Source organism: Malus sylvestris, chromosome 5 (genome assembly GCF_916048215.2).
Source record: "Malus sylvestris chromosome 5, drMalSylv7.2, whole genome shotgun sequence".
Lineage (NCBI taxonomy): Eukaryota > Viridiplantae > Streptophyta > Magnoliopsida > Rosales > Rosaceae > Malus > Malus sylvestris.
Window position 1 is genome coordinate 41,180,959 of NC_062264.1, and position 26,980 is coordinate 41,207,938.

A 26,980-nucleotide genomic window follows, 5' to 3' on the forward strand; every position below is an offset into this window, starting at 1 on the left:
TCCTTGACAATTTTAATTGATAATACAGTACTCATTATATAATTGATACGATTAATTCTTAATTTAAAGTATCGTATAATATGATCATTATGAATTTAGAGGATGGATCATACGTTTTGGGGGTTCATTTTATATTGTATTTCAACGATTCGAACCGTTTATTTTTTAGGTCTTCCCTCAAAGATCATGTATATCTAAAATCACCAAAAATTGAAACCATATAATCATTGGATTAAGGGTTTAGGGTCTCTTTGTAGAACGGTATTCATCCTTTTTTTTTTATTACAAATGAATGTCTTAATGATTTTGGATTTGTCTAATTTTTTTTTGTATAGATGATTTATGAACGATGTTCTAAAAGGCAGATGGTTCGGATCGTTAAAATACATTACGGAATGAGGCTAAGCCCACTCCTTTCTCCCTTAGTGTAGATAATATCGATTGTTCAATACATGTCTTTGACGATACTGCTGCCGTAACATTTAAGTAAACTATACTACTTAAATAACAAAAATCACATATACTAATATGTGATTAGATTTAAATAACGTGACCTTCCAGGTATAAATTTTATTTTATTTTATTTACAATTTTGACCGTTCGATATAATGACAGAAGATGAAAATGTACAGTACAGTTAAACGGGTAGTTTTATTCTCATGAACTATTAGAAATGTAATTAGCACAAATAAAATGCAATCCAACAATCTAATTTTATTGCTCATTATAAATATCTCTAAGTAAAAATAAAAAAAGTAGGGCAAATTTATGTACAACAATAATTTTACAAAGCTCGGGAGAACAATTTGTATGATATAAATTTACTATTATAGTGACGTTTTGTGTGATATAAAAAAAAAACTACCACATATTTTTGTATTATTAACACAAGACGGAACGTCAAGTAACGACAAATTAGTCCCATGCAAGCCCTTCCGGATGATTTCCATGTGTGGTCAATTGTTCAAAGTTTCATTAGGAAGACAGTGTTTGGAATATTAGGCAATACGTGGCACAAGTGTCACCGGTATTTGACCGTAGTCCAGTCGGCAGCACTTAAAATCACGTGCTTGTCCCTGCTGACGCGTAACCCACGCCAGCCTTCTTTTTTCTATCCTCTACCTTTCTACGACTCTTGTCGGCTCTCCTCGTAGTCCTTGATCAACAATATACTTTCATATTATTTTCTGAATTTTTTTCTTTCGATTTTTGGCCTATATTTTTGTTAGTAAATGAATATACTGCCACGTGGAGTACATATTTAATAATACATTGTTATATAAAAAAATTATACACAATAGTATATCATTGAACAAAAAGATTACATAGTTATGAACTACGTTTCATATAAGTTGTCATTTCTTACATCAATGCTATTTACTTGATCATTATTTTAGCAAAATTAAAGGACATTATCTAAAATTTAAGTAATGTTTTAGAATTGAGAGCTTTTTTTTTCCCACCCACTATAATTTTTTTGCCTATATAAAGCCAGCACTTTAATATGATGAAGCTTTTAATATTATTAAGAATGTCCATTTCTTAAAACTCTTGAAATGGACAATTTAATGAAAATGGCAAAATAGTAAATGCCCCATCCCACGTTTTTCCTTTTCTCCACGTATTGAAGTAGTTTTGCTGAATTATTATTATTATTTTTTTTTTTTTTGTGATAAGATGCTAGCATATATAAATATCATTTAGGTGAGTACGTAATTGGTATGGTCATATGGTTATCGTTCATGCGTGAAGCAATAGACTAGTATACTGTATATATAAACATCGTTTAGACAAGTACGTAATTGGTATGGCCATGTGGTTATCGTGTTAGCTGGACAATACATGTGTAGTCTTCAGTACAACAGTGATAGATCTTGTCCACGTTGATGTACTCATATAGTACCAAAAACCAAGTAAAACATAACGCGTAAAAGTTTGTAGTGAAGAGAAGTTGGACCTAGAAGTTTTGAATTAATAATTATAAGATTTAGAATACATAATGCATTCTCACATTTTCTCAATAAAATTAAACTGCATATATACTAAGTACTGTACCGGTGGAAGGATTAAAATGAGGTATGTGATTCACATTAAACTATACCAACTATAAGAAAATAAACAGTGTTTACGTGATGGACAAACTTTCTCAACCATATGTATACAAAAGCAAGTTTAAGTCTAGTTTGAAAGTACTTTTAAAATACTTGAAATCGTTTTTGGTGTAAATATTTTGGAACCAATCCTTAGTAAATATGCAAGTGAATCCTGAAAAAACACTTAAAATATTTTCTGCAAGAAGCACATAAAAGCACTTCAAGTACTTTTAGAACCCAAAAATATTTTCTCTAAAAGCTTTCAATCATTTCAAAAGTACTTACAAATGAGCCTTTAAATTTTTGTATATATAATGCATTGCATGCTAAAACCAGTTATTCAAATTAATAATTCAATACATTATTGTTGACATGTATAGGTCTAGCTAGATTTACATTGAGAGATATAACATCCAAGATGTCAAACATAAAAAATTAACCCTATTAGCTAGTCTTCCTCAAAACCAAATAGTTGTCAACTTGTCAAGCACATCGTAGCAATACACAAAATAACACTTTTACTTCATTTTCGAAGGAACTTACTTTGAAATATTGAATACAGATAATAGAGGATTAAAATATTCAAACAACGTCAACAACATTCTTATCTCACTAAATGGGTCAATTATATAAATCTTAGAACGTCATTGCATTCTGTTTTGCAGAAAGTCTTCCGTTAACTTCGAGTACTTCATGTCTTTTCTTAGATAACACCAACTTGATTGAGATCTTTATCTAATTCTCTATTCTTTTACAATATGAAAATATTGAACAAACAAAATCAGATTGATTTGAGCTAATACGTACGTACACATGTGGGAAAACCTGTCATAGTTAACACCAACTTAAGTTGAGGTTATTGGCGGATACGATAGTATTAGTTAAACGGCAGCAACTCCATGCATTAATGGAGAGTTGGTAGTTGATCATTGATGGGCACAGAAGCACCCACCACGATAGAGATTAATATAGACTACTCCTTCAACTACTTAAAGCAAGGTGCAATGTTAATTACATGTTTAAACTTTAATTAGGTGTGTAACTTGAATAATTATGTATTAATTACCTTCCTATCATACAAAGAAAACACCCCATAAGTAATTTGTGATTTATCTCTCTTATAAAATCGATCAATGTGGGAAAGGAAAAACAAAACAGAGCTTCCATCACCGCCTACTTTATGAGAAGGAAGAAAGATGCAAAATTACAAACATATCTGAACTTTTATGTAGTCAACAAAATTAAGCTTTTGTAGCTAGCAAACATCATAAACCAATTGAAATTATGAGAAGAGACCAATTCAATTCAATTAACTTTGTGATATTTGGTCAAACTTGGAAAATCAAGGGCCAAAGTTATTGCTTGAGAGTGACATTGTTCTAAAAGTCCCCGCCTAACATCGCTTAGGCTCCGTTTAAGTGTTAGGCGGTTGGCCACCATAACGAATAATCTCTAGGCGTTTATAACATAAGAAAGGGCTCTTAGACATAGTTAAGCGCCAGCTTAGCCCGTATAGATCCGCCTAGGCTACGACTCTAATTTAGACATAAAACAAATACCTTCCATTTTACATTTTAATTTTCCATTAAATTGTAAGAGAGACTTGGTGGATACTTGGATAAACAATCATATATGCTTGTTCCTTATGTTTTGAATCCTTTATAATTTATATGTCATTCTATGTTGCAATTTATGTATTTCAATAGAATTATGTACCTTTTTAAGTATAAGTAGACATTTATTTATATATTATAGAATAAATTTAATTAAAATTAACAAAAAAACGCTTAGACCCCCTCTACGTTTAGCCGCTAGGCCCCTGCCTGCCACTAAGTGCTAGATCCCTGCTCACCGTCCGACTAGCCCCTTTTAGAACCTTGCATTATCTTTTTGTAAATTATAAGCATTTTATTCGATGGGTTTGTAGCTCTAGACATTTCATGCATAATGCATGCAGTTTCTTGAAAATACCTAAGTGGTTCGTTCATGTTTTGCACGATTCATGTAGGATGTGGCACCATAAACCCTTAATATGAGCTATTAATTACTCATGGTATGAATTGTGTTAGTTACTCTCTACTCAAAAAGAAGAAGAAGAAGAAGAATAAACACACATGACGTGCACAATGACTACTGGTGAGTCATGACTATCATCATGTTTATAATGAAAGAAACTATGTAAGTAAATTGGAAGATTAATGTCTAATCAGAAGGGTAATTAGCTTAGTGTATTTTGACTAGGTAAATTAATCAAAAGGCACTAGGCATATATACATGAATTAGGAGAGAGTACATAGTTTAAGCTAGTTAAATCTAATCAAAGCGTAAATCAATCCGATCGATGGGGTTGGGGCGGTTGCTTAAGATGGATGACTTTTACTGGAAAAAGTGATTTAAAGAAGAAAAGCATGAGATTGTTGACTTATTTTTAATTAGTTGCGTCCACAATAAGTGACATAAAATAGGGACCTTGGCATTGGTAATGGAAGTCGCTATCGATGTAGTAGAGGGCAGGTTTTTTGTTAGGTGTGCACACTGAGAAAAAGAATCTTTAGGATGTAGACACATTTGGGTTAACTTGCACCCAACCCTCGAATTTAAGGGCATCAAGCTGCATCTAACCTATGTTTTTGTTGTGATCAGCTGCCTAATCACTTCTCATTAGTGACAAACTATCTTATCCGTACATACACAGTATAACTTTCTGAGTCATATTTATCTACTACTTCGTAGGATATGGAGCTGTGAGCTGTGATTTACACGTATTAATAAGATAGCGTTTTCTTATAATCTAGGTCAGAATGAGCGAAAGTTAGGAGTGTGATATCCACACACTCATTTTTACTTTTTTCATACTTTTTTAGTTTTCGACCGTCGGATCGGATGAATTGAACAAGATTAACTGACATAAATTAACAAGGGGTATGTGAGAAGTAAAAAAGAGTGTGTGGATAGCACATCCCGAAAGTTATTGTCCCTATTCACTATGTTCATTTGCTATTTTGAACCATACTTATGAACTTACACACTATATATGGATGTGTGTATTTTATAAAGTTACCAACTTATATTAATAGGATAACGTTTTCTCATTCGTGAACAGACCATACAAGTACGAGTAAAAACTATTGCAGTGTGTGCCTAACTTTTCTGCTCAATAATTGATTCAGTTCACTTCAGACTGATATGACAATGCATATGTACTTAGTACTTTGTGTATGCATGTAAAATTATAAAGGGGAACCGTAGTCTGAAATATTGATAATATCGATGAAATATCAAGGATATTTCAATTTTTTTAAATCACAAATATTTCGGAACATATCTATGTACATATTGTACAAATATCGACACTATCGACGATAATATCGAAAAATATCGATGTCAATAATTTCTCTCACACTTCAGCAATATTTTGTCAAAATATCGGTGTAATATTGCTAAAATATCGAAAATATCGATGTAAAGGAAGGAACATATAATTTATCTCACACTTCAGCAATATTTTGTCAAAATATCGGTGTAATATTGCTAAAATATCGAAAATATCGATGTAAAGGAAGGAACATATCGTACAAATATCGACACTAACACAAAGGGGATTTGAACCCCTCCCATTTTACTCCTCCAACACCGTAACCACCATATATCACTTATGTTTTAGTGATAATATGCTAAAATATTTATATTCATATGATTGGCATGTTAACAATTACATGCAAAACTATTTTGGAGATTTATCATTTGATGAATACTCTTCACAATGAACTTACTCTACACATAAAGATGATGAAGATAGTGAAAATTTTGAACCTCATAAGAATTTTATGTGGTACTAAATTACTCATGTATCTTACCATGCAATGTATAAAGTGTAAAATATTGTAGTAAATCATTATATATAAATGATTATGGTGTGTTTAATCTTTTTTTTCATTAATTACTACATATTTTCTACACTAATCAACTTAAATCAGTTAAATTTATCATGTAATGCATTTCCTTCCAATTGTTTTTGATAAACTAATAGATAATTGACTAAATAAACATTCTCCAAAGTTTCAATAAAAATTTCCAATTTTTTCTTACAATTTCCGTGGTTTTTATTCAATTTTTATCGATATCGATAATATCTTGATATTTCTATCGATATTTCTATATTTTTGGACTACCGATATTTCCGATATCATCAATATTTTATACCATAGGGGGAACTCCAGTCCAAATATATTTGTATAGATGAATTGATCGCAAGCTTCACAAATTTCCAAACTATCATGTACACCAAGAAACCCTAACATTACATGTATTAATTACAATTATACATCATACCATTTTTTGGTTAATACACATCATACATGCATGCACATTTAGCTAAAAATGAGACTTTTCTATTCTACGAGAGGTGAGACAGCTGGTTGACTGACAATGCACCACTTGTCGACCAATTGCCTCACTTTCCCTTCTGATAATGTGGTTTAGATAAGGTTACATATAACAAAAGCCATTCTGCAGAAATAATGAACAGCTTCTCTTCCAGTCCATGTAACTTCTTCGTTCAACAAGTTTTACTTGGCACAACTTTTTCTCTTCTTTCTATTAGTCCTCTCTTTTCCTTTCCGGTCAGCTTCAGATTGTTTTTAATTATATATGGCTGAAGAAATGCTGACAATCCAATTCACCAGAACCTTTATCCATCTCAGGCTAATGTTTTTAAATCCTGATATCAATGATTCCAATTGACTTGAAGGCCAATAGTCAACATTAGAAATGACTATTCAACATCCACTCCACTCAGAGTATTTCCTAACACATAAATATAAATATATATGTTATATATATATATATATATATATATATATGTATGTATACATGTGTGTGTAGAAATATATGAGATGTGCCTGAAAAACCAAGATTTATGATGCCAATTGCAAATTTAATAAGCAAAAATACAGATGGGGTTTGTCTCATTGAAATCCTAGCGTAATATAAAAAATAAAAAATAAATAAAATAAAAGAACCCTATGCGATCTTTGGATCAAATGTGAAAGGAGCCCCACATCAAAAGATTCTTCAAGAGGTCAAAAATCTACTTGACCGGTTCTTCTATGAACTGCAGCTCTCCTTTTTACTTTATTTATACAATTTGAATTTTCTAATTAGCATAATGCTCCCACTATTTTTCGAACTGTTAAAGAACAGAAAACGAAACAAAAGACCTTCCCCTTTACCAAATTTTTAATGTATTATTCTTTGATACAGTCATAGGTAGTCATAAACTGCAGAGAGTTGATTACTTAAGCTGACTCAGCCTTGCCATAATATGTATTTATAAATATAATATATTTTTGCATTCTTTGTAGTTTTCTCTCCTTGTTGGGTAATCGCTGTAGATTCAAATAGAACATAATCTAAAGTTGCTTCCCAGTTAGTCAAGAATATCACTACGATATAGAATTCAAGTTTTGTTATGATGATTCTTCAAGTTAACTAGTTTATAATATAGAGAGAGAGAGAGAGAGTAAGAGACTTGGTATATATGAAGCATCTTAACACTAATTTTTAAATGCATCACATGATGTATTTAATTCACTCGTATTATAATACGTGTAGTTATTCAAGAAAGTATACTAGAGTTGTCCATACACTAGACAAACTATTCGTACATGCAATGATCTGAATATGATTTAAGGTATCTCCTGACATTGTTCAGGATGTTCTTATTCATGAATCCGTGTAATTGTGATGTCATTTATCTATATATGACTTTCTTTTTAAAAAAATATTGAGCATACATTATTCAGGATGTTTTGAGTATGAATTAAGGATCCTCATGTCATTGTTCATGATGTTTTGATCCAAAACTCAGTGTAATTGTGATCTTAATTTTTTATACATCGTTTGATTCGTTTTCCTTTATAAAAAATGTGAACACATGAATTAATAACAACATAGGACCATACGTCTAGCTAGCAGTCGCACTATAAACTTCTTGTGCTCTTCCATAGTTTTGAATTCGTGGACATAGCTCTAGCCTGTTGAACACTTTCAAAGAAAGGGACAAGTTTCATAATTTTATAGCAACTTTTTGAAGGGAAAAAGAATAAAGCAATATAGCCAGTCCTTGGTCTCCTTTCAATTCAATCACCCTAATAAGTCGCAAGAGATGATGAGTGGATGTTGCTTTGCTGATCAAGCTTTTGAAACCGACACAATCAAAGTTGGCAGCAAATTATACTCGCAGATTTTCTTCATGAGTCTAAAATGCAAAACTTTAGGGTTTATCATGAGTGCCATTCATGTTTTCCAAGAAAAAGAAGAAAAGCATGGAGCATCCGTAGGTGTGCAGTAATTCGGAAGCAAAACTTTCAATAAGAGTATGCAGTCAAAATTCAAACACACTGTATTGGCCTTTTTGAGCATAAGTTTTTGCCGCATTTAACTTTACTTTTGTTTCCAAATTCAGGGCAAACTTTTGTTCTGTGTTGGTGACAATGCATCGGCTGGTACCAAGTTATCAAGCCGGAAAAATCATGCCGTCGAGCGGCAGAATAACGGCTATTTTGAGTTATGAACGCAAAATAGTAATTTGCACACTTTGTTTTCTCTTTATTTTTAGGATGTCAGGTGACATCATCATGTGGTGACAAATGTACAATAGATTTTAATAGTTAGTTACTAGCGGTTAAGAGTTAATGAAATCGTATTTGGTATTATGGGAAACTATCATTCTCTATACAATTGTGGAAGACGGAAAGCAAGAATCTAACATTGGTATCAGTCAGTCGTTCGATTTCTCTCAATCCCTTTCCTTGGTCTCCTTTCCATTCAATCACCCTAATAAGTGAGCAAGTGATTATGAGTGGATATTGCTTTGCTGATCAAGCTTTTGAAACCGACATAACCCAAGTTGACAGCAGAATATACTTCTTGCAGATTTGGAATGAGTATTCTCTCCGGATCCTCTCTGTGAGGATCTTCTCCGGATTCTCTTTGTGAGGATCTCAGAGATTCTCAAATCACGTCCGTTCATCGTACATCGTACGGCCAGTTATTGTCAGGTATTATTTATATTCGATTTTAAGTAAAAAAATTCACAATAATGTATGACCGCACGATGTACGATAAATGGATGTGATTGGAGGATCTTCAGAATCCTCACAAAAAGGATCCAAAGAGGATCCTCATTCGCAGATTTGCCCATTCAATTCACTTTTATATATGTATATGTAAATGTGTGTGATGTGAGAGGAGAATTGTAAATCATGAGTCGAAAATGCAAAACTCTAGGGTTTCTTATGATTGCCTTACATGTTTTCCAAGAAAAAGAATAAAAGCATGGAACATACGTACGTGTGCAGAAACGTGGGCAGCAAAACTTTCAATAATAGTGTGCCGTCAACGTTCGAACACACTTGTAGGCCTTTTTCAACACAACCTTTCCACATTTAACTTCTTACTTTTGTTTCTAGAGATTTAGGGCAGACTTCGGCTGGTACCAAGTTATGAAGCCGGAAAAATCATGCTGTCGGGCGGCAGAATAACGGCTATTTTGAGTTATGTGTGCGGAATAGTACTTTTCGCTCTTGTTTTCTCTTTATGCACTCATCCAGTCATCCCATTGCTTATGTCCGTTGATACTCCTTTAATTCATTCGTTTCAAACGCAATTCATTGACACTACAACTCATGACCTGCTGATGCAGAAAAAAGCAACATTTTAACAAAATCAATCTACCAAAGTGTTCATATTTGTGGTTATCAACAACTTGATCTCAATGCAACAAAACAGAGAAAGAAAGCTACGAGAGTCGTAAACAAGGTGCTTCTCCATTCATTCGTACTAATTTACAGTTAAGAAGCAGCAAAACAAAGGGTCTCAACTCTAAGCAAAATGTAACATTTTGTAGATTTCTGAGCTTTTATCTATTGTATTCACTTCGGCAAGATAGGCGCTAGTCGTCTATACTGACATTCGATTTGTATAAAATCGAAACTACCCTCAAACAGCTGAGGTTCTCCCACCACTAGTATTCTTGGAATATGCCTACGAGTCTGAACTAGTTGTTGACTGTTGTATAAAAACAGGAAATACATCCGAGAGGGTTATCGTGCATCAGTGTTTAACGTATGAAAGATTGATTTGATGTTTAGGATGCATGGGCAAGACACCAACCGAAATGGCAGCGAAGTTCATGCTTCATTAGTGACTTCCGTGAGATCTCTGGCTTATCATACTTCATGTTTAAAGAGAGAAGGTATATGCTTGCGTTGCTGTATCATGATGAAAAGTAACGAAAAGGTACTTGGATATCAAGGTCGACTCATAAGATCAGCAAGGCTTATCTTTCCGCAGTTCCCAGTGTCTAGCCTATCGAATTGGGTGCAGATCTGCATAATATCTTTCTCTGATACCTTTCCCATCTCCTTGAGTTTGTATACGACATATTCCGACTTACTGCACATGTAAAGCCAATATAATTAGCCAACATAAACATGACTATTTGCGGTTTACTGTCACTCAGAATAAGCAAAGAAATAAGTCAGCGACTCCAGACAACGGAAACAAGCTGCACCAGTGACAGATACATTTTTAAGATTAGAAATTTACAAATAAACAGATACATTTTTAAGGTTAGAAATTTACAAATAAATGAAGTCAGCAGAGAAAAACTAGCACTAGTTTCTAATCAAAAGTTCCTTATGATAAGAATTCTAGGCTAACAAGATTGAAACTACTAGTCAATAAGAAAACCCAAAATTCAAACACGCTGTTGCCCAGCACTGAGGACAACTTATACAAGTTGCTCAACCTCCAGATTTCTAGAAGGAACTAAATAATCAATGCATGTTGAATCGAAAAGGTCACTACTCAACCATTCTTTTTATTCTTCTTCAAAATTGGTGTAACCTAGGCACTTGAATCAACTCTCGTGCGCACATTCTCTTCGTCACCAAGAATTTTTGGTTCCATAAGTGTTAAACTGTTTAGTACATTGACTAATTATTATTTTTGGGTAAGATAGGGGGTAGAAACCCCAAACAGTACATTCACTAATTTGTAAAGATAACTGAATCAAAACTTTTACTTTACTCGTTATTAGGGGTCGAAAATGCTAAATCAAACGTCAGTTCCCAAGGTTCCAATTTCAAATGCTATACATTAAATTCCAAAAGGAGTGAAGGCAAAAGGACTATGCAGGGTATCAGATTACCAGTTGCAACTCATAAACAGTTTGATCCAAGACAAAGTTCAGAGAGACTATCCCGCAAGGAATTAAGGAATAGAAACCATGTTCTATACACAACAACAACAAACCCTTTTCCCACGCCCAAGAAATTTGCAACAAATTTCGATAATTAGAATATGGATGGAATACTGTGCTGAACACAAGTGAAAGGCTAAGTTGTTAAGACCCGCAGAGGGGGATGAACTAACATGATAAGGAGAATGGGGAGGGGTTTGTGCACAGCCTCATTTCATAAGCGGGTACTCTATTATAACTTCTCATCCAAAAGCTAGTTATAACAGGTAGTTTCGAATGAGTATATTCATAGAACAGATAATCAAAAGACAACAATCTCAAACCGCAACACTGATCAAAATGTCAAAAAGACTCAATAATAACACGTACCTCACAAAACCATTATTGTCAATGTCAGCAGCAAGAAACTCAGAAACAGTCATATCCTGACCAAGAACCCACTTCGCCATCCTCCTATGCCGCTTATCCACCCTAGCCTCAGCCAAAAACAGAAATGCTCGAGCAACTGCAAGTGTCGACACAAGCAACCAAATAGAAGCAAAGATACGTCCTGGCAAAGACTGGAAAGCCCGGTCACCATACCCTACAGTGGTAACTGACATAACCGAAAGATAAAACGAATCCAACCATCCAAGCTTTTCCACAAAATGCATCACACCCACACCGATCCCAATACAAAGAACCACAACTCCCAATGCCAATCCCACCTTCATCCTAATCCTCATCCTCCCCTTCTTAACATCAAATATGTAGGACTCCTTTTTCTCACCCACATCCTTAAGGCTCCTCAACAAATAAGTCTCTTGCAAATCAAGCACATAACTAACCATCCCACTAAGCAAAATATCAATGAATCCAAACCCCACCAACACAAACATTATCGAAAACAACTTGGTTGCTGTAGTAGTAGGCGTAATATCTCCATACCCAATTGTGCACATTGTCACAATACAAAAGTATAACGCATCAACCACAGGGTGAGTCTCCGACGCAGCGAAATTATCACGGTTAAACCAATATATAGTCACACCCAATGCAAGATATATAACAAGAAGTACAACAGCTTGTCTTACAATCCACTGTGAACCGAATTGGGGTCTGGGAACAGAGCGCCGGTTCGCCACCTCGTTGATCACGGCCATGGCAGGAGCTGTTTTGGAGCGGTGGAGGTTGGTTTTGGTCCATGAGTAATTGGGGTCGATGAGCCATGATTGGAGGAGTGGCTGTTGGGTTTGTGGGTCCTGCGAGATTGTGGCTACGGAGTCCAACAGAGAAGACGACGAAGGGGGTCTTGAAGTTCTTGGAGAATTGATAGGCAGAGTCAATGCATCGACGAGAGGACAAGAATCCTGCGACGAAGCAGTTGCAGGGCCAAAGATTATACGGTCTTTGAATTCCGAAGGGGTTAAAGGGATAGTGAATTCATCCTCTTCTGGAAGTGGGCAGAGAATCGGTAAAGGTGACAGCTTTCTTCTAGGGCTGCCTACGTATGGGAGTAATGGCTCTTTCTCCATCTGGGTCCGCCAGAAAACCGCTTCTGGTGCCGCCGGGAAACCGGAAACCGGAAATTTTTGGTTGGTTGGGAGAAATGGTATTGTGGGGAGGTTGCAAGGAACTTGGGTCAATTTCCAATTTTTTTCACCTCTTGGGCTGCCTACGTATGGAAGCAGAGGCTCTTTCTCCCTCTGGGTCGGCCGGAAAACCGCTCTTGGCGTAGCCGGGAAACCGGAAACCGGAAACTGGAGATTTTTTTGGCTGGTCTACAAAAATGGGATGGAAAAGCAGGGATCTTTGGGTCAAATATTCAATTAGATTCGGTCGGTTTGTTGGGAGCTGGGGAAGCGAAAGCCTAAGCGAAAAAGTGCAGGGTAACTAAATGGGGTGAGAGAATCAACGTCGCAGGATTACGGCGAGCGAGAGGCAGAGTTCGACATGTGTTGCGTACTGAGATTCGGGGACCTCGGTTGACTACGATTCGACCACACACAAACATTATGGTTTTGGGGTCTATTTATTTTTGAAGGTCAAATCTTAAGTAATTCATATAGTTTTCCAACAAAATAAACTGCAATGTGAAAAAAGATTTTTACTTTTATGCTGCGTAAAATTAAATTATATATTATTAGTATTAGATGATTTAGATTTTTGATATCAAAATAAAAGTAAAATCAAATCATGTCATCCAATGCTCGTAACATGAAATAATTCTCTGTAAAAAAAAAAAGATTATATCTCTATGTTAGAGTTGAGATTCCTAATGCTCATGGCCACTTTCTTTTTACGATTTAACTTCCACCACATATATGGCATGTGACATTTTTTTAGTATAAATTATATCGACTTACACATCGTAAATAATTTGTTGTGTCATATCTGGACATAGTTAAGTCAGCTACGATAGGCTATCATCTCCTTGCTGCGCCCAATTTCGCATCTTCATTTGTCCAACTTATATTAGATTATAAATAATGAGTAATTAGTTGTGATGCATTTGTTTCCTAATTTTGTTTAAATGGTATTTGTTTTCTAGTTAACCTAACTCAACATTGTAACATGATTAGATGTGGACCATGTGGCGGAACCTCAGAATTAGTTGAGCACAAAACAAAATTGTACATAAAACAACTATAAAAAACATTAACAATTGAATTATTGGATAATTTGATGAAAGTGACACTGGTAGTGGATATTTAAAGTAAATTTTTGTGGTGGAAAGCATCAATTATTTCCTAGCTTCTTCTTGATGGTCCAACAGAAATTGAGTAAAGAGAAATACAGACTTTTTTAAAAGCGAAACTTTTTAAGGATTCTTGTCATCTCACTTTTTAATGTTAATTTTTATGCCAATATTATAAAATATTACGAAAAAAATATAAATTGTACGAGCGTCCATAGAAAATTCTACTTTTGAAATAGTCTTGTAAGCATTTCTTATGAATATAAAACTACCGCCATCACATTCATCCGTTTGACAAATTTGTAGTTATCATTCATCCGTTTGACAAATTTGTAGTTATCATTGTCATCCTGTTGTCATCAAATTTGTAACCTTCCAAGGCCTCGTACTAAACGTCTGTCTACGGTGTACGGTGAGTATTAGTTTCTGAACTTTTATATATCACAATAATCTAGAGTATTGTTAGAACCATATAAAGAATTTCTAAGGCTCAGTGAAAAATAGACATGTCTACGAATATGCAGCAGGCTACCTAAACTTAGAAAGACTTTACAAGGCTTCACTGTTCCTTGGGATAGAGCTTAGGTGAAGGGCGGAGAAAGCGCCCTTCTACCAGGCAAGCCGATTACTCAAAAGGACCGTTGAATCACATAGTGACAAATTTCGAGATTATTTTGGAGGTTCTACCACAGGATAGTTTGACAATATAAGAAATAGCCTAATTATTTATAAATATATGTAAGATACTTCATTTTTCTTTTTTAATGTAGGAACATTCTCAAAGCACCATTTCACGTGTAACGAATTTTCAAGCCTAACACATAAACAACACAAATGAAGTGACATGAAGCACGGCCGTTTTGAACTTCCCACGTAAAACAAATTGCTCTGATACCATAAAAAAGTTGAGTTTTACTGTAAAAATAATTGACAATATGAAAAATAGCACAATGTGAAATTTATTCTCAACGAGAATAAGCTCATCACAAAATACACGACCATGAGTCTTCACCGATTTGGCTCTCTTTCAGAGTACCTTTTTCTAACCAAAGAACGTCCCGCAAGGACTGCACCCCTTCAACCATTCTCAAACATGTAGCACCTCATATAGTGTGATGTTACCTCACATCGACAAGGATTCACATGCTTTACCTACTCGAAAGTATATGCATCCAAAAAATATAAATTGAACGGATATATCAGCACGCCAAGACATTACCCGAAAACGTCGAAATCACAGGCTACAAGCATGGATAGAGTTGAACACTACACAAACCAATAATCAAAGTACTTTTTTCTAATATACAACCAACCAAGAACAAAATGTCCTCAGCTGCAACATACAAAATCAATCATCATCCTCAAGGACGCTCCGACGCCTCTGAATCTGGAATAATGAGTGACAGAAAGACGTGTCAAAACCCAGTATATTTTTTCATGTAAAACTTCACCCATAAAAAGAAGAAACAGAATTCAGTATTATCGGTCACAACTTACAGTGACTTTAGTCTGCTTGTTTGTTTGGTTGTTGATCTGCTCCAACAACGAAATGAGTTTCTCCTCAGATACCTGAAAAATGAAGTAATGAGCACTTTGTTTCTGTTTAAACGAACTCTTGTTGATGCACTTCAAAATAATAAATAGCCCCACGGAGAAACTATAAAGCCGACCATGACATGAAGTATCACACCATACCTTCTCAACTATCTGGCCCATTTGAGCAGCTCTCAATATAACATCTTCAACACCCCTTGCTTTCTCAGGTTTCACCAAAGCAATTCTAGCAACTGTACAATGTATAGCAGCAAATGAATTAGACCAACAGATAAGGCTAACTCAAATTCCACCAACATATCATCTTTCGGTCCTTATTTTAAAGTTTAAACAACCTACTTCTCGTGCCAAAATACACTAGACCAAGAATAGGTTAGTCCAGGAGAGGATAAGTGCTGATATCAGAAATTTTCTAAAAAGTACAAAGTAAAATAATCATATTAACTAATGAAAATGTTAGACGTATCAACTTACTTCTTTCACGAGCTTCGCCTGACACAATCTGACTAAGCATCATCTGCCTCCGTTCTTCGGCCTCCCTGCATTAATTGCATTATGAATTAATCAAATCAATAAGAACATTTTGGAAAAGCATTGTCCAAATTGATCTGAAACCCAACCCAACCTCTTGGCATCTTCATTTGCCTTGTGCTGCTCTGGGTTTTGTTGTTGCCCTCCAGACCCTCCCTGTTGATCAATGTAAGGTAGTGAGATCGGAAAGAAATCGAAATGAAACGCAACCATAGAGTTTGGCGAAAATGTTCAAATGAACTAAAGCTGATTGCTTACCACACCATGTTGAGCCATAAGCTCCTGCATTCTTCTTTGTCTGATTGCTTCCAGTTCAGGATCAGCCTAAAAGAGAGACCCACGAATTTAAAAACAACAAATGTCAAACGACAGGCAAACAAAACACTTGAGGAAAGACTTCCCTTAATATAAATATTTTGCTAACCACAATGATATGTATACCAGAAACTATAGCTACAGCATTTAGTTCCCGCCATTCGCTATCCATTCAAACCAACTCAGCTACCTAAATGATTCTTTTCCTAAGTATACATACACATACATGTAAATACCTGGGGATTCTTAATGGGGATCCCATTTCAACTACAAAGTGCAGAACTTGAATAGCAGCATTTGGACAGAGTTTAATGAAATCTACGAACTCATAGCTTAGTGAAAATAAAACCTGTTTCTGAGTGATATATCACAAACCCTTCTTAGACCAGCAAAGAAACATGAGGATTGAGAAATCAAAACCCATTTTCCCCATCCCTCCAAAACCCCATTGCATAGTACATCTCGCATCCCAGACGCCAAATGAAAAACCAAAAGAAAAATCGTAGAACTTATGAAGCAAATCTCCCAACTTGTTCAAAAGACAGACAGTTTGGAACACCCTACGACTACGAAGACAGTCGACAAAATCTTTTGAATAGACATACAAACAACCCGCACGAATGTTCAAAGCCATGCTTATATGTATATGCTTCAATATACCTAACTCTCTTTGAGCATGTTTCACAGTTTGAGGAAGTTTTCAAATCCCATTGATTTCTATGCCTGCTCGGTGTAAAAAGCCGCCATGCCCTATAACCCTGAAAGCTACAATTCTCTTCCTCTCACAACATCATAGTGTACAGGCGGCACCAATTCCTCAGTAAACATTGAACTCCCAATATTCATTTCTTAGCCAGTTGCACACCAAAATCCCAAAGAAAATCACAATCCCGCACGAAATGAAATAATCCAAAACAGCATCAAAACTTGTGAATGATTCAACTCAAACCCTAATTTTGAGAAGGAAGATAAAATCGACAAGAACTCTATACCATTTACAGACAATTCCAAAACCCTAATCTCACTAGATTTGATATCTGAACCTAAAAATAGCAGCCGAAAAAGATGCAGAAATGAAATTTAAAAAAAAAAAAAAAAGCATCAGAGAGAGAGAGGGAATACGTTACCATTGATTCGAGTTCCGGATGAGCGATCGAGTCTCCGAAACAGGTTGCGTTTGGCAGACGCGGATTCTAAAAGCACTTTTATAACCAACCAACAGACAATACTGTTTTACTGTGCGTAGCGTAGCTTTTTTGTTTTATTTTTAAAATTTATTTATCAACTGCAATATTTTTATTTTCAAATCAGTCACACAATACATAATATCATAAACCAACAGGATCCTCTCCGGATCTTTTTGTTGTGGATCTTAAGGATTCGTAAATTATGTACGTTCATCATACATCGTGCGGTCAGTTTTATCAGATACTGTTTATATTTAATTTTTAATAAAAATATTTAAAATAAATATTGACCGTACGATGTATAATGAACGGATATGATTTACAAAGCTCAGAATCCTCACAAAGAGGATCCGGATTCTATCATAACAAATGTATCCTGCCCGTAACAAGAAAAAGAAAAACCAAGATTTGTTTTATTAGGTATCAAACACAAACTGCAAGCAAATGAAATACATTTTAAAAGTATTAACACCGTCACTTGAGTTGTAAATGCACATACACAGTATGTGTTAAACTTTTTAATTTTAAAATTGAAGGAGAGGGGCCACTTAGTACTACGGTTTAGTAGTATTCCTATTTATTTTTAAGTAAGGGGTCTTAGATTTGATTCTCGTCAAAGGTAAATTTGAACCACATTATTGCTAGCTCATTGTGAGGCTAAGTCGACCCCCCTCCCCTTAGTGTAGATAATATCGTTTGTTCACAAAAAAAAAAAAAGTAAAATTTTGTTTTATAAAATTACATTACTGCTATTAACTTTTTGTTGAGATCAAAAGTTACTTGTGTTTTTATCGTACCTGTTATTGTATTTTAAACCCTATATCATCTCTCTTGACGCGCCCTTATTTCATTTCCATAAGACCAACTCCAACTTTTGGAGTAAGTCCTAAATTTTTCCTTCTATTCCCCCTCCATTTCCCTCCAGCCTTTGATTTAAAATTGGGTTAAGTGTTAAAACCTAAAAAAAAAACTCAAATTCCCCTCAAGATTTAGCCCAAAAAACTTGGTGGAGCTTGGAAAATATGGCCCACCCACATAGGTCTGTCTGCCTTGATGTCTGATGGGTAATTGAGCCCAATGGCTCTTTTATGATCTGGTGGCCACAATCACTTGGGCCATTGGTTCATTCAACAGTTCATATTCGAACTTTTTTTTTTAGTTTTATATTTATATATTTATTGAATCCAACGGCTAAGATCGAATATAATCAAATCTAACGATAAAAAAAAATCTAACTACCCAAATTTAAATCAAACGGTTTAAATAATTAAAAAAAATTATTTAACTCAAAATTCACCCAAAAACTGTATAAATACCTATGTATTTGTTTAAACGTCTACACAAAACACACTTTTTTTTCTACAATTCTTCCAATTTTTTTTTCTACCATCTTCCAAAACCATTTCTTCCCTCAATTTCTTCCCATTTACAATTCTTCCAATCTCTATCATGTGTTTTATATTTTTTCATAGTGTTTCATGTGTCGATTTAGTGATTTTTCATTATTTATCGGAATTTAAATATTTTCAGGTCAAAATATTCATAAAATTAATTTAGGATAGTTTACATAATTTTTTTTAAAGTTAAGTTAATAAAAATTAGCCTAAATTTATTCTTTAATAATCTAAGTTAAAATTAGATCAAAAAAGTTATTTCTAGATTAAAACATAAATTTCATAAATTAAAAATTTTAGGTTTTACTTCAAAAGTTAGTGATGATCTAATAATTATAAAAATAAAATTAAAAAAAACAAAAAAAAAAACCCTTTACTGCAAAAAGTCTTACAAGACCAAAAAAGAGGGCACATGAATAGAAAAGAAAATGACAAAGTACGAAATGTACTATTTGCAACCGGACAAGGATTTTCTATCCTTTACTTCCGGTGTTCTTCTCATGCCCTTCTGTTTATATGGTCACGGTTAAGTCACGTCAATATTTTTTATTATTATTTATTTTTATCTTATTATATTTATAAAAAAAATATAAAATATTAATGTGATTTAACCGTGACCACACAAAAGAAGAGCACGAGAAGAGCATCGAAAGTGGAGGACAGACAATCCTTGTCCTTTACAAGATTCCAACAAAACAGCATCTGCATGGTCTAGGGAAGTGGAAACCTGCACACTTGTCCCGATCGAATGGTCCAGAATCCCCAGAACAAATCTCAAATCTAATACGCTGTTCATACCGAATCACACCTCACTCTGCTGAGCGCTCACTTGCTTCACTGGGAAGTCAAACAATCAGTAAGAACATCACAAATCTCAAGATTCAAAATGCTAAATCCAAAAATCTCAATCACTCTCCGTTTCCCAAAAAAAACCCAGAAATCTAGAGAGAGAGAGAGAGTGAGGGGAGAGAGAGATCAAAACCCTGGAGAAACAACAGAGAGTGAAGCAAATGGGAGTGACAATGGGTCTGAATCTGCTGCTGCTGATGGCTATGGTGGCCACCAACATACTCTCACTCTACCACCTTTCCTCCACTCTCCAAACCCCAAAACCCCCAACTCCCCAGCCAGTCCCTGACCACCTCCTCCACCAGCTCCACACCATACGCGCCACCATCAACCACCTTACGCGCCACCACGCATCTCCCTCTACCGCCACCGCCAAAACAACCAAACCCACCGTCCCCTCAGATCTCCTCCTCTACTCTCAGCTCTCCCCCATCGCCTCCTCCTGCCACGACCACCCTGACCTCCTCCACAAGTACATGACCTATACCCCCTTCTCTCTCTGCCCGCTGGACTCCGACCTCGCCGAGTCCCTCATTCTCCGCGGCTGCCACCCGCTCCCCCGCCGCCGCTGCTTTACCAGAACCCCACCAAAACCCACTTCTTCTCTCCCCCTGAATCCGTTTCCTCCTTCGCTTCCAGACTCCAGTGTCGTGTGGGCCAAGTATTCCTGCAAAAGCTTCAGCTGCCTCGGCGGCAAAAACCCAAATTTGGGCTTCGACCTGCCTCACGAATTGTCCAACTTCATGACTTACAAGTCGGAGCTCGACCTCCCGATCCCTCAGCTCTTCCAAATCGCCAAAGCAGCCAACTCGGTCCTCCGTCTCGGCATCGACATCGGCGGCGGAACTGGGACTTTCGCAGCGAGGATGAAGCTCTACAATGTCACCATTCTCACGACCACCATGAACCTTGGAATCCCCAACAATGAGGCGGTGGCGCTGAGGGGGTTGGTGCCAATTCACGCTCCGCTGCAGCAGCGGTTGCCGGTGTTCGACGGAGTGGTGGATCTGGTGCGGTGCGGGCACGCCGTGAACCGGTGGATACCCGTAACGGCATTGGAGTTTTTGCTGTTTGATGCGGATAGAGTGTTGAGGGGAGGAGGGTATTTGTGGTTGGATCATTTTTTCAGCAAAGGGGTGGATCTTGAGAAGGTTTTCGGACCGTTGATTGGGAAATTGGGGTACAGGAAGGTGAAGTGGGCTACGGCGGGTAAGAACGATTCCGGTGGGTTGAAGAATGGCGAGGTTTACTTGTCTGCTCTGCTCCAAAAACCCGTCTCGAAATGAGGCTGCAATTGGAGGTACTAATGTGCTATTTATTTCCCAGTATGTTCATTGAATCTGCAAATTGTGGTCAAATTTGATAAGTGTATTTAGTTGGATCCAGCATTTGTTGGTGGTTACTGTGTAGCTACAATGTCAGCTGAATATCAAGCATACTCAAATTAGTATATTGAGAATCGCGTTGCTATCTTAGTTGGTGTGAAGTTTTGTGCATTCTTGCGTGTTCTAAACATGATTGTTTGGTCCCCGACATGCATTGCTTTATCTGTTTAATGCGAACCAGAACTAGTCATGTTAGTTCTTTCGTTGCTATCAAATAACATGGCGTTCTAGGGATGGACTACACTTTTCGAACGCCAATTATCAAAAAAATTTCGTCAATGTGGGTTTTTTCAGTTACTGGTTTTTGGTTGTTTCTTCGCTGAACAGGACGATTTAGGAAGAAGAACTTATCTTCTGAGGGAAACTAGGGAATCAAACCAAACGGAAATAGGTTATACGTTCTGCTCTTTACCAGCACACGGTTTTAAGTTTTAAGGAAGTCTAAGAGGATGAAAAACTCAGTTCATGCAACTAGTCTTCAGTGGAGCAATAGTCGATGGTTGGAAGAATGTAAATGAATAGCAGATGTGTTTGCTAGGTTTTGCTTTAGTCTAATGAATTATCCAAGATGTCAACCCGGCAAACATTGGGTAAATTTTTCGGAGAGAATTGGTACCCGGTAAACCTTGTGAGCAGTAGTTTTTAGTCATATGTGAACCATAAACTACATTTTCTAATTGCTTGGAAGTAGTGGTGTTGGATCATCGCACCATCTGCCACGCGGTGATTCAAACTGATGAATGGTTTCAATTTTTGTTCCCTTCAAACTATAAGAACTTTTAAGTGGTATTTTTGTGTGCTTACTGTAACTTACAAACTGGCTGGGTTGCAGGCATTGCTGCCGATCTTTGCTGTTTACGAGTTACCTCTCCTGAGAAGATGGGTGTCCTTCATCGAGCAATGAAACGGTATATTTACATTCTCCGATCTGAAGCGTGTTACCGCCTTTTGCTTCTTGTTACTGATGTAAACAATCGTCGAACGTCACAAGATTTGTAACGCTATGGTAATCCGGGTGTAAATTCGAAAAGGGAACCAAGGGAGAAGCAGAAGATTAAGCATGTTCATTGGTAACCCTCAGTTAATGTCATTTTGTAGGATTACTCTTGACAAATTGTAATATTTATTCCAATTAATTCTTCACAAATGAATCTGCATGACTCGATGTATGCATGAAGTAGACAGAAGGAAGTTTTATTGATGTTCTGTTGAAGGACTTATTTTATGTTCGCTGATTGCCCCCTTCGCTCCCCGAACTTTGCAAGGCCCTGTCAATTTTCTTAGTGAACTTTAAATCTAGTCGATTACTCCCTAAACCTTTATAATTAGTCGATTTAATCTTTGAATCATAGCTTTTAATCCGTTTTACGGCATTGAAAGTACAATTTAACAACCCCAATCTCCATAGAAAATATCCAATAAATCAAATTAATTTAGGTAATACGTACCTTCTAATTCCCCAACACTCACCAAATTATTCTTTTAAAAAGTTAAAAGTACTTTTAAGTTTCTCTGTCAAACGCTATCATAAGCACTTTTGATGATCTAAAAGTGATTTTAGTTATTTTTAAGCACCTTCAAACATACCCGAGTACAACGCTAAACTATCGTTTGAACTCATCCATGGTAAAAATACATGACTTAACAATGACAATTCCGCGATAATAAATAGTATCCCCACCTAATGAAATATTAAATAAGAGAGAATGTGTATGATGTAGATGGAAAACCATAATGTGTATGTTCTGATCATCATCCACGTCTTCGTCTAGTCGGATGGAAAAATGTCACAGTCAAGATATAAAATGAGATCCACTTTGGATTCTGTGTCCAGAGTCCGTGAACCAAAATATCGGACCATTTAAGAAAGAGAGAAAGAGATCCGGGCCATTTTAGTGTCTGAATTTTTGTTAGGTGGACCAATTGGATAGGCTAATGAGAGCCGTAAGATTGAAACTAAGTAGTTCGGATCTCTCAGTCTACGAGCTTCCGACATAGAGATCCGGAGTGGATCTTAATCCGTCAAGATATGGATGCATCACACATGTAGTTGGTAAAACAGCCCAGCTATACTAACTTGCAAAATTATAAAACCAAAATTAAAAAGTTGGAATATGAAATCTCGATCACCACAGCACAAGGAAAACAGTACCTTCAAGTATCTGCCTTCAGGCACGCTTGCTAAAAGAAAAACGAAAACAGTATCAAACCAGGTAATCTCCTACTATGCATCACTTCAAACCGAAGACGATGCCAAACAAAAGCCGAAAACATGTCGTTCCATGGAAACATTTTCTCACACAGCTCTGAGGGCTCAATTGGTAGCTTTCCGCCTCAGTAGGTGTTGCATGCTGATTCCATTGATCTTAGCAGCAAGTATGAAGTCATTCTCGGTCAATCCACCTGCACAACGCGTATCACGTCAAAAATTATTTCTCATGTGCATCGAACTTTTCAAATGAACTGGCTCTTCAAGTACATCGAACGACTTTCAATGTTGTATTAAGGTGATCTCTAGTTGTAACATTATTAGCAAATGGTGCAGAATAGGGAACATTCGGAGTTCGGCTGGTCAGTTTTGGTGAGGTACAATTCCATCTAATTACACTGCAATTTTTCAAGGAAATATTTGGTTCACGAACGCCAGGAACCAAAACCAAACAAAAGTCAGAGCCAAATAGCTGGATTGAGTAAGCTTCAAGTACCCTATGTCAAACCATTTTCCTCAGGGTAAATCATGAATTACAATACTTTTATTTCCTAAAGCTTTAATGGTAGTAGGAAAACCTCATAAGCAAAACATTATATACACCGAGACTTGGGGACAGAAAAACCTCAGCCCTCCAAGGCTACCTAATGCATACTGGTTTTATTCACGAAACATGTATAAATATATCAGCACCAATTAATTAATGGAGAATCCTTACCAACCGCATGTGTCCATATCTCGACTGTTACATTGTTCCATCCAACTAGATGAAGATCTGGATGATGACCTAGAACATACACAATTACACATTATGGTTTTCCATCTACATCAGACATATTCCATCTTATTTAAATTCGAATGCATTCTTCATACATGCAGACAGCTACCGCTACTCATCAGAAAACAAAAACAATCTTAAAAATACCTTCTGCTTCTGCAAGATCAGCTACGAGCTTAAACATTTCAAGTCCTTTCATGAAGGTCTTAACTTTCCATGACCGTTTCAGTCTCAAGGCATCACCTTCACGCACCAAATTCCATCCGTCCACCTAAACCAAATATATTAGCTTTACAAGAGAAACATACACGTGTGTATATATATAAATATTGCAGGTGATACATTTAATCAGAAACCTTTGTGATTAATTCATTTGCTGCTTGTTCAGTCATGGGTCGCATATCCTTTGAGTCGCAAGACACACACTTCTTTATTGACAAATCTAATGCAGCCAGAAAACAGCATCAGATAAGAAAAATAAGACTTCCCTTACAAATAAAGCTATCAAAACTAGTATTACAAAAATTCGATATAAACAATAATAATCAATGCCAGTTATATTAAATAAGAAAATAACAGTCATGGATAAGCCCAGCAAATCGAGAGGCAGGTTCCTTCCCTTCAACGAATACGAGCTTCAATATTTTACTGGAAATCATACAAGCTAACTATGGAGGATAGACAGAAAAAACAGAGATGACACTTTAGACAGAAAAAACAAAGATGACACTTGAACAAATGTTTGCATTCCCAACCCCGAATAAGACTCGGAATAATTTGAAATTTAAAATTTTGCTCATAAAGGTCCTGAACCGATTAAGCAATAATTCAAAGTTGTAAACCAGGACAAGAGTACTCAGAATGGCCAATGCAATAAATCACAGACAAATCGGCTATAGTTGTGAGTAGATAATTTAGTTTTCGGCCACGTGGATTAAGCCTTGCACACAAGAAAAATTAGTCTTTACAAGCTATATCTCTGCTCCTGAGAGGTAAACAGATACAGCTGATGTCCAAAATTTCGTGAATCGATGCGAATGGAACAACGACACCTAAATGGCTTCGATAGAGTTATACCAAAGTAACGGGATGTTCTACTGCATCCTGGCACTCCAAGATTACTTGAAAGGAATCGTTACATAAATTGAAGTTCCGAGAGAAATTGCATTTGATTATCAAACTACAAAAACGACGAAAGGTCTAGACGCACCTTTGCCAGTGCAAAAAGTTCTAAATCCAGAAACTGATTTTCTACCGGATGACAATCCCACAACGACATTGTTCCGAACCATCTCAAACACTCGGCTACCAGAACTGTATTTTAAGTACAAAATTTGTTTTCACAGAACAATCCAACGTCAAGAATGCGTGCATGCTCAAGTTATAAATAAATCAGAGAATTCTAAATTCTAAACAAGAAAATTGAAGGTAAAGCAGCAATCTTTTAACCTACAAATCTCAACTTCTCATCAAACAACACAATAAATCACAAGATCAATGAAAAACCGAACATGGGTAAGTCGAGAAATTATAAAAAAATGAAATTGAAGATTCAAAAAACAATTTTTTTTATCATCAAACAAAAGGGCATGCAGGGAATTACCGTCCATGAGTTCCAGTGAAGCTTTGAAACACAGATGCTAATGGTACCTGTAAATTTTCCCGATAAAATTTCAGCAAAAGGGAAAGCTGAGAGAAAGAGGAGAGAGAGGAGAGAGATAGAGAGAGAGAGATAGATACCTTCTGCAACAGTCGAGTCATGAATGTTTCTGCGGACTCCGGAAGGAAAGGCGATATTTGAACGGTGGGAGCTCGTTTGTAAAAATGATTAAAATCGTTTTTGATGGGAATATTTTTTGAACTAGTTTTTAATAAAAGTATAAGTAAATTCAAAGGAAAAAATAATTTTTTCGAATTAAAAAATAAATTTTATTTGGACCCAATAAACTTATTTCTACACCCATTAAATTATTGTTAAATTTTATATTTCACTTATGCCCTAAAGAAAATACGGGTGTAGAAAAATATTATCAATCGACGAAAAATTCAGCCACAGTTGGTTGCCGAAAATTGGAAAATGGATTGACGGAGGGTGGAGAAGAATAGCAAAAATATAGTGGAGGGCGGTTGTGGTCTTCGACGACATCAAGAGAATGTGTCGCTAGAGAACCTAATAAAATCTCATCAAACCCTAATTTATCTCGTTCATCAACTCCATGGCCAAGGTTGAAGGATCCAAGGATTGTGCGTGCGTCCCGAGCTTTTGGAGGAAAGGACAGGCATAGCAAGGTTTGCACCATAAGAGGGCTTCGAGATCGACGGGTGAGGCTATCGGTACCCACTAAAATCCAATTGTATGATCTTCAAGAAAGGCTTGGTCTTAACCAGCCTATCAAGGTTGTCGATTGGTTGCTTGATGACGACCATAATCAAGTCTGGTTGTTCCAGAGTAGGTGGTTGGGTAGGTTTATGTGTTTGTGTAATTTTTTCAAGTTTGTAAATTTTGTATTTGAGAGTAAAATGATAAGTTTGTGGGACAAAATTTCTAAGTTGGATGTAGAAAGAAGATTAATAGGTTTAAATAAAATTTCCCTTTTAAAAGTACATCGAAAAGAGATGTACTTCTGCAAAGCTTTCGCGGTAGGACCAGGACGTTACTAAGAAAAAGAAGAGAGATAACATAGGCTGAAGTGAAAAATCGGATAAAATTGGTGGAACTATTATTAAATAAAATTAATTTCGG

The 26,980-nt window shown here is 36.1% G+C and overlaps 4 protein-coding genes across 7 annotated transcripts; 1 reads left to right on the forward strand and 3 right to left on the reverse strand.

Moving 5' to 3' along the window:
• Window positions 1-9,370: 9,370 nt before the first annotated feature.
• Window positions 9,371-13,357, reverse strand: LOC126624795 (two-pore potassium channel 3-like). Of its 3 annotated transcripts, none has more exons than XR_007624225.1 (3): window positions 11,728-13,357; window positions 10,269-10,550; window positions 9,371-9,786 (listed from the first exon to the last, which is right to left on the reverse strand). XR_007624225.1 is itself a non-coding variant. In XM_050293905.1 (2 exons), exons 1-2 carry the CDS (start codon window positions 12,870-12,872, stop codon window positions 10,406-10,408), a joined length of 1,290 nt encoding a protein of 429 aa, XP_050149862.1. In that variant the 5' UTR covers window positions 12,873-13,357; the 3' UTR covers window positions 9,907-10,405. The 3 variants fall into 3 exon arrangements, 1 of the variants encoding a protein (XP_050149862.1); XR_007624226.1 differs by having other exon boundaries at window positions 9,371-9,789; XM_050293905.1 differs by lacking the exon at window positions 9,371-9,786 and having other exon boundaries at window positions 9,907-10,550.
• Window positions 13,358-15,202: 1,845 nt separating this feature from the next.
• Window positions 15,203-17,728, reverse strand: LOC126624647 (uncharacterized). Of its 2 annotated transcripts, none has more exons than XM_050293728.1 (7): window positions 17,563-17,728; window positions 16,379-16,444; window positions 16,215-16,276; window positions 16,064-16,128; window positions 15,731-15,822; window positions 15,533-15,604; window positions 15,203-15,422 (listed from the first exon to the last, which is right to left on the reverse strand). In XM_050293728.1, the coding sequence occupies exons 1-7, from the start codon at window positions 17,563-17,565 to the stop codon at window positions 15,384-15,386; spliced, it is 399 nt and encodes a 132-aa protein (XP_050149685.1). In that variant the 5' UTR covers window positions 17,566-17,728; the 3' UTR covers window positions 15,203-15,383. The 2 variants fall into 2 exon arrangements, with proteins under 2 accessions (XP_050149685.1, XP_050149686.1); XM_050293729.1 differs by lacking the exon at window positions 17,563-17,728 and adding an exon at window positions 17,096-17,507.
• A 2,138-nt stretch (window positions 17,729-19,866) lies between these two features.
• LOC126621907 (probable methyltransferase At1g29790) lies at window positions 19,867-22,479 on the forward strand. The gene is made up of 2 exons (XM_050290527.1): window positions 19,867-21,165; window positions 22,083-22,479. The coding sequence occupies exon 1, from the start codon at window positions 20,027-20,029 to the stop codon at window positions 21,149-21,151; it is 1,125 nt and encodes a 374-aa protein (XP_050146484.1). The 5' UTR covers window positions 19,867-20,026; the 3' UTR covers window positions 21,152-21,165; window positions 22,083-22,479.
• Window positions 22,480-23,300: 821 nt separating this feature from the next.
• Window positions 23,301-26,091, reverse strand: LOC126621908 (pterin-4-alpha-carbinolamine dehydratase 2, mitochondrial-like). Its single transcript, XM_050290528.1, has 7 exons — window positions 25,978-26,091; window positions 25,841-25,887; window positions 25,448-25,551; window positions 24,594-24,679; window positions 24,385-24,508; window positions 24,178-24,246; window positions 23,301-23,653 (listed from the first exon to the last, which is right to left on the reverse strand). Exons 1-7 carry the CDS (start codon window positions 25,996-25,998, stop codon window positions 23,565-23,567), a joined length of 540 nt encoding a protein of 179 aa, XP_050146485.1. The 5' UTR covers window positions 25,999-26,091; the 3' UTR covers window positions 23,301-23,564.
• Between the last annotated feature and the right edge of the window lie 889 nt (window positions 26,092-26,980).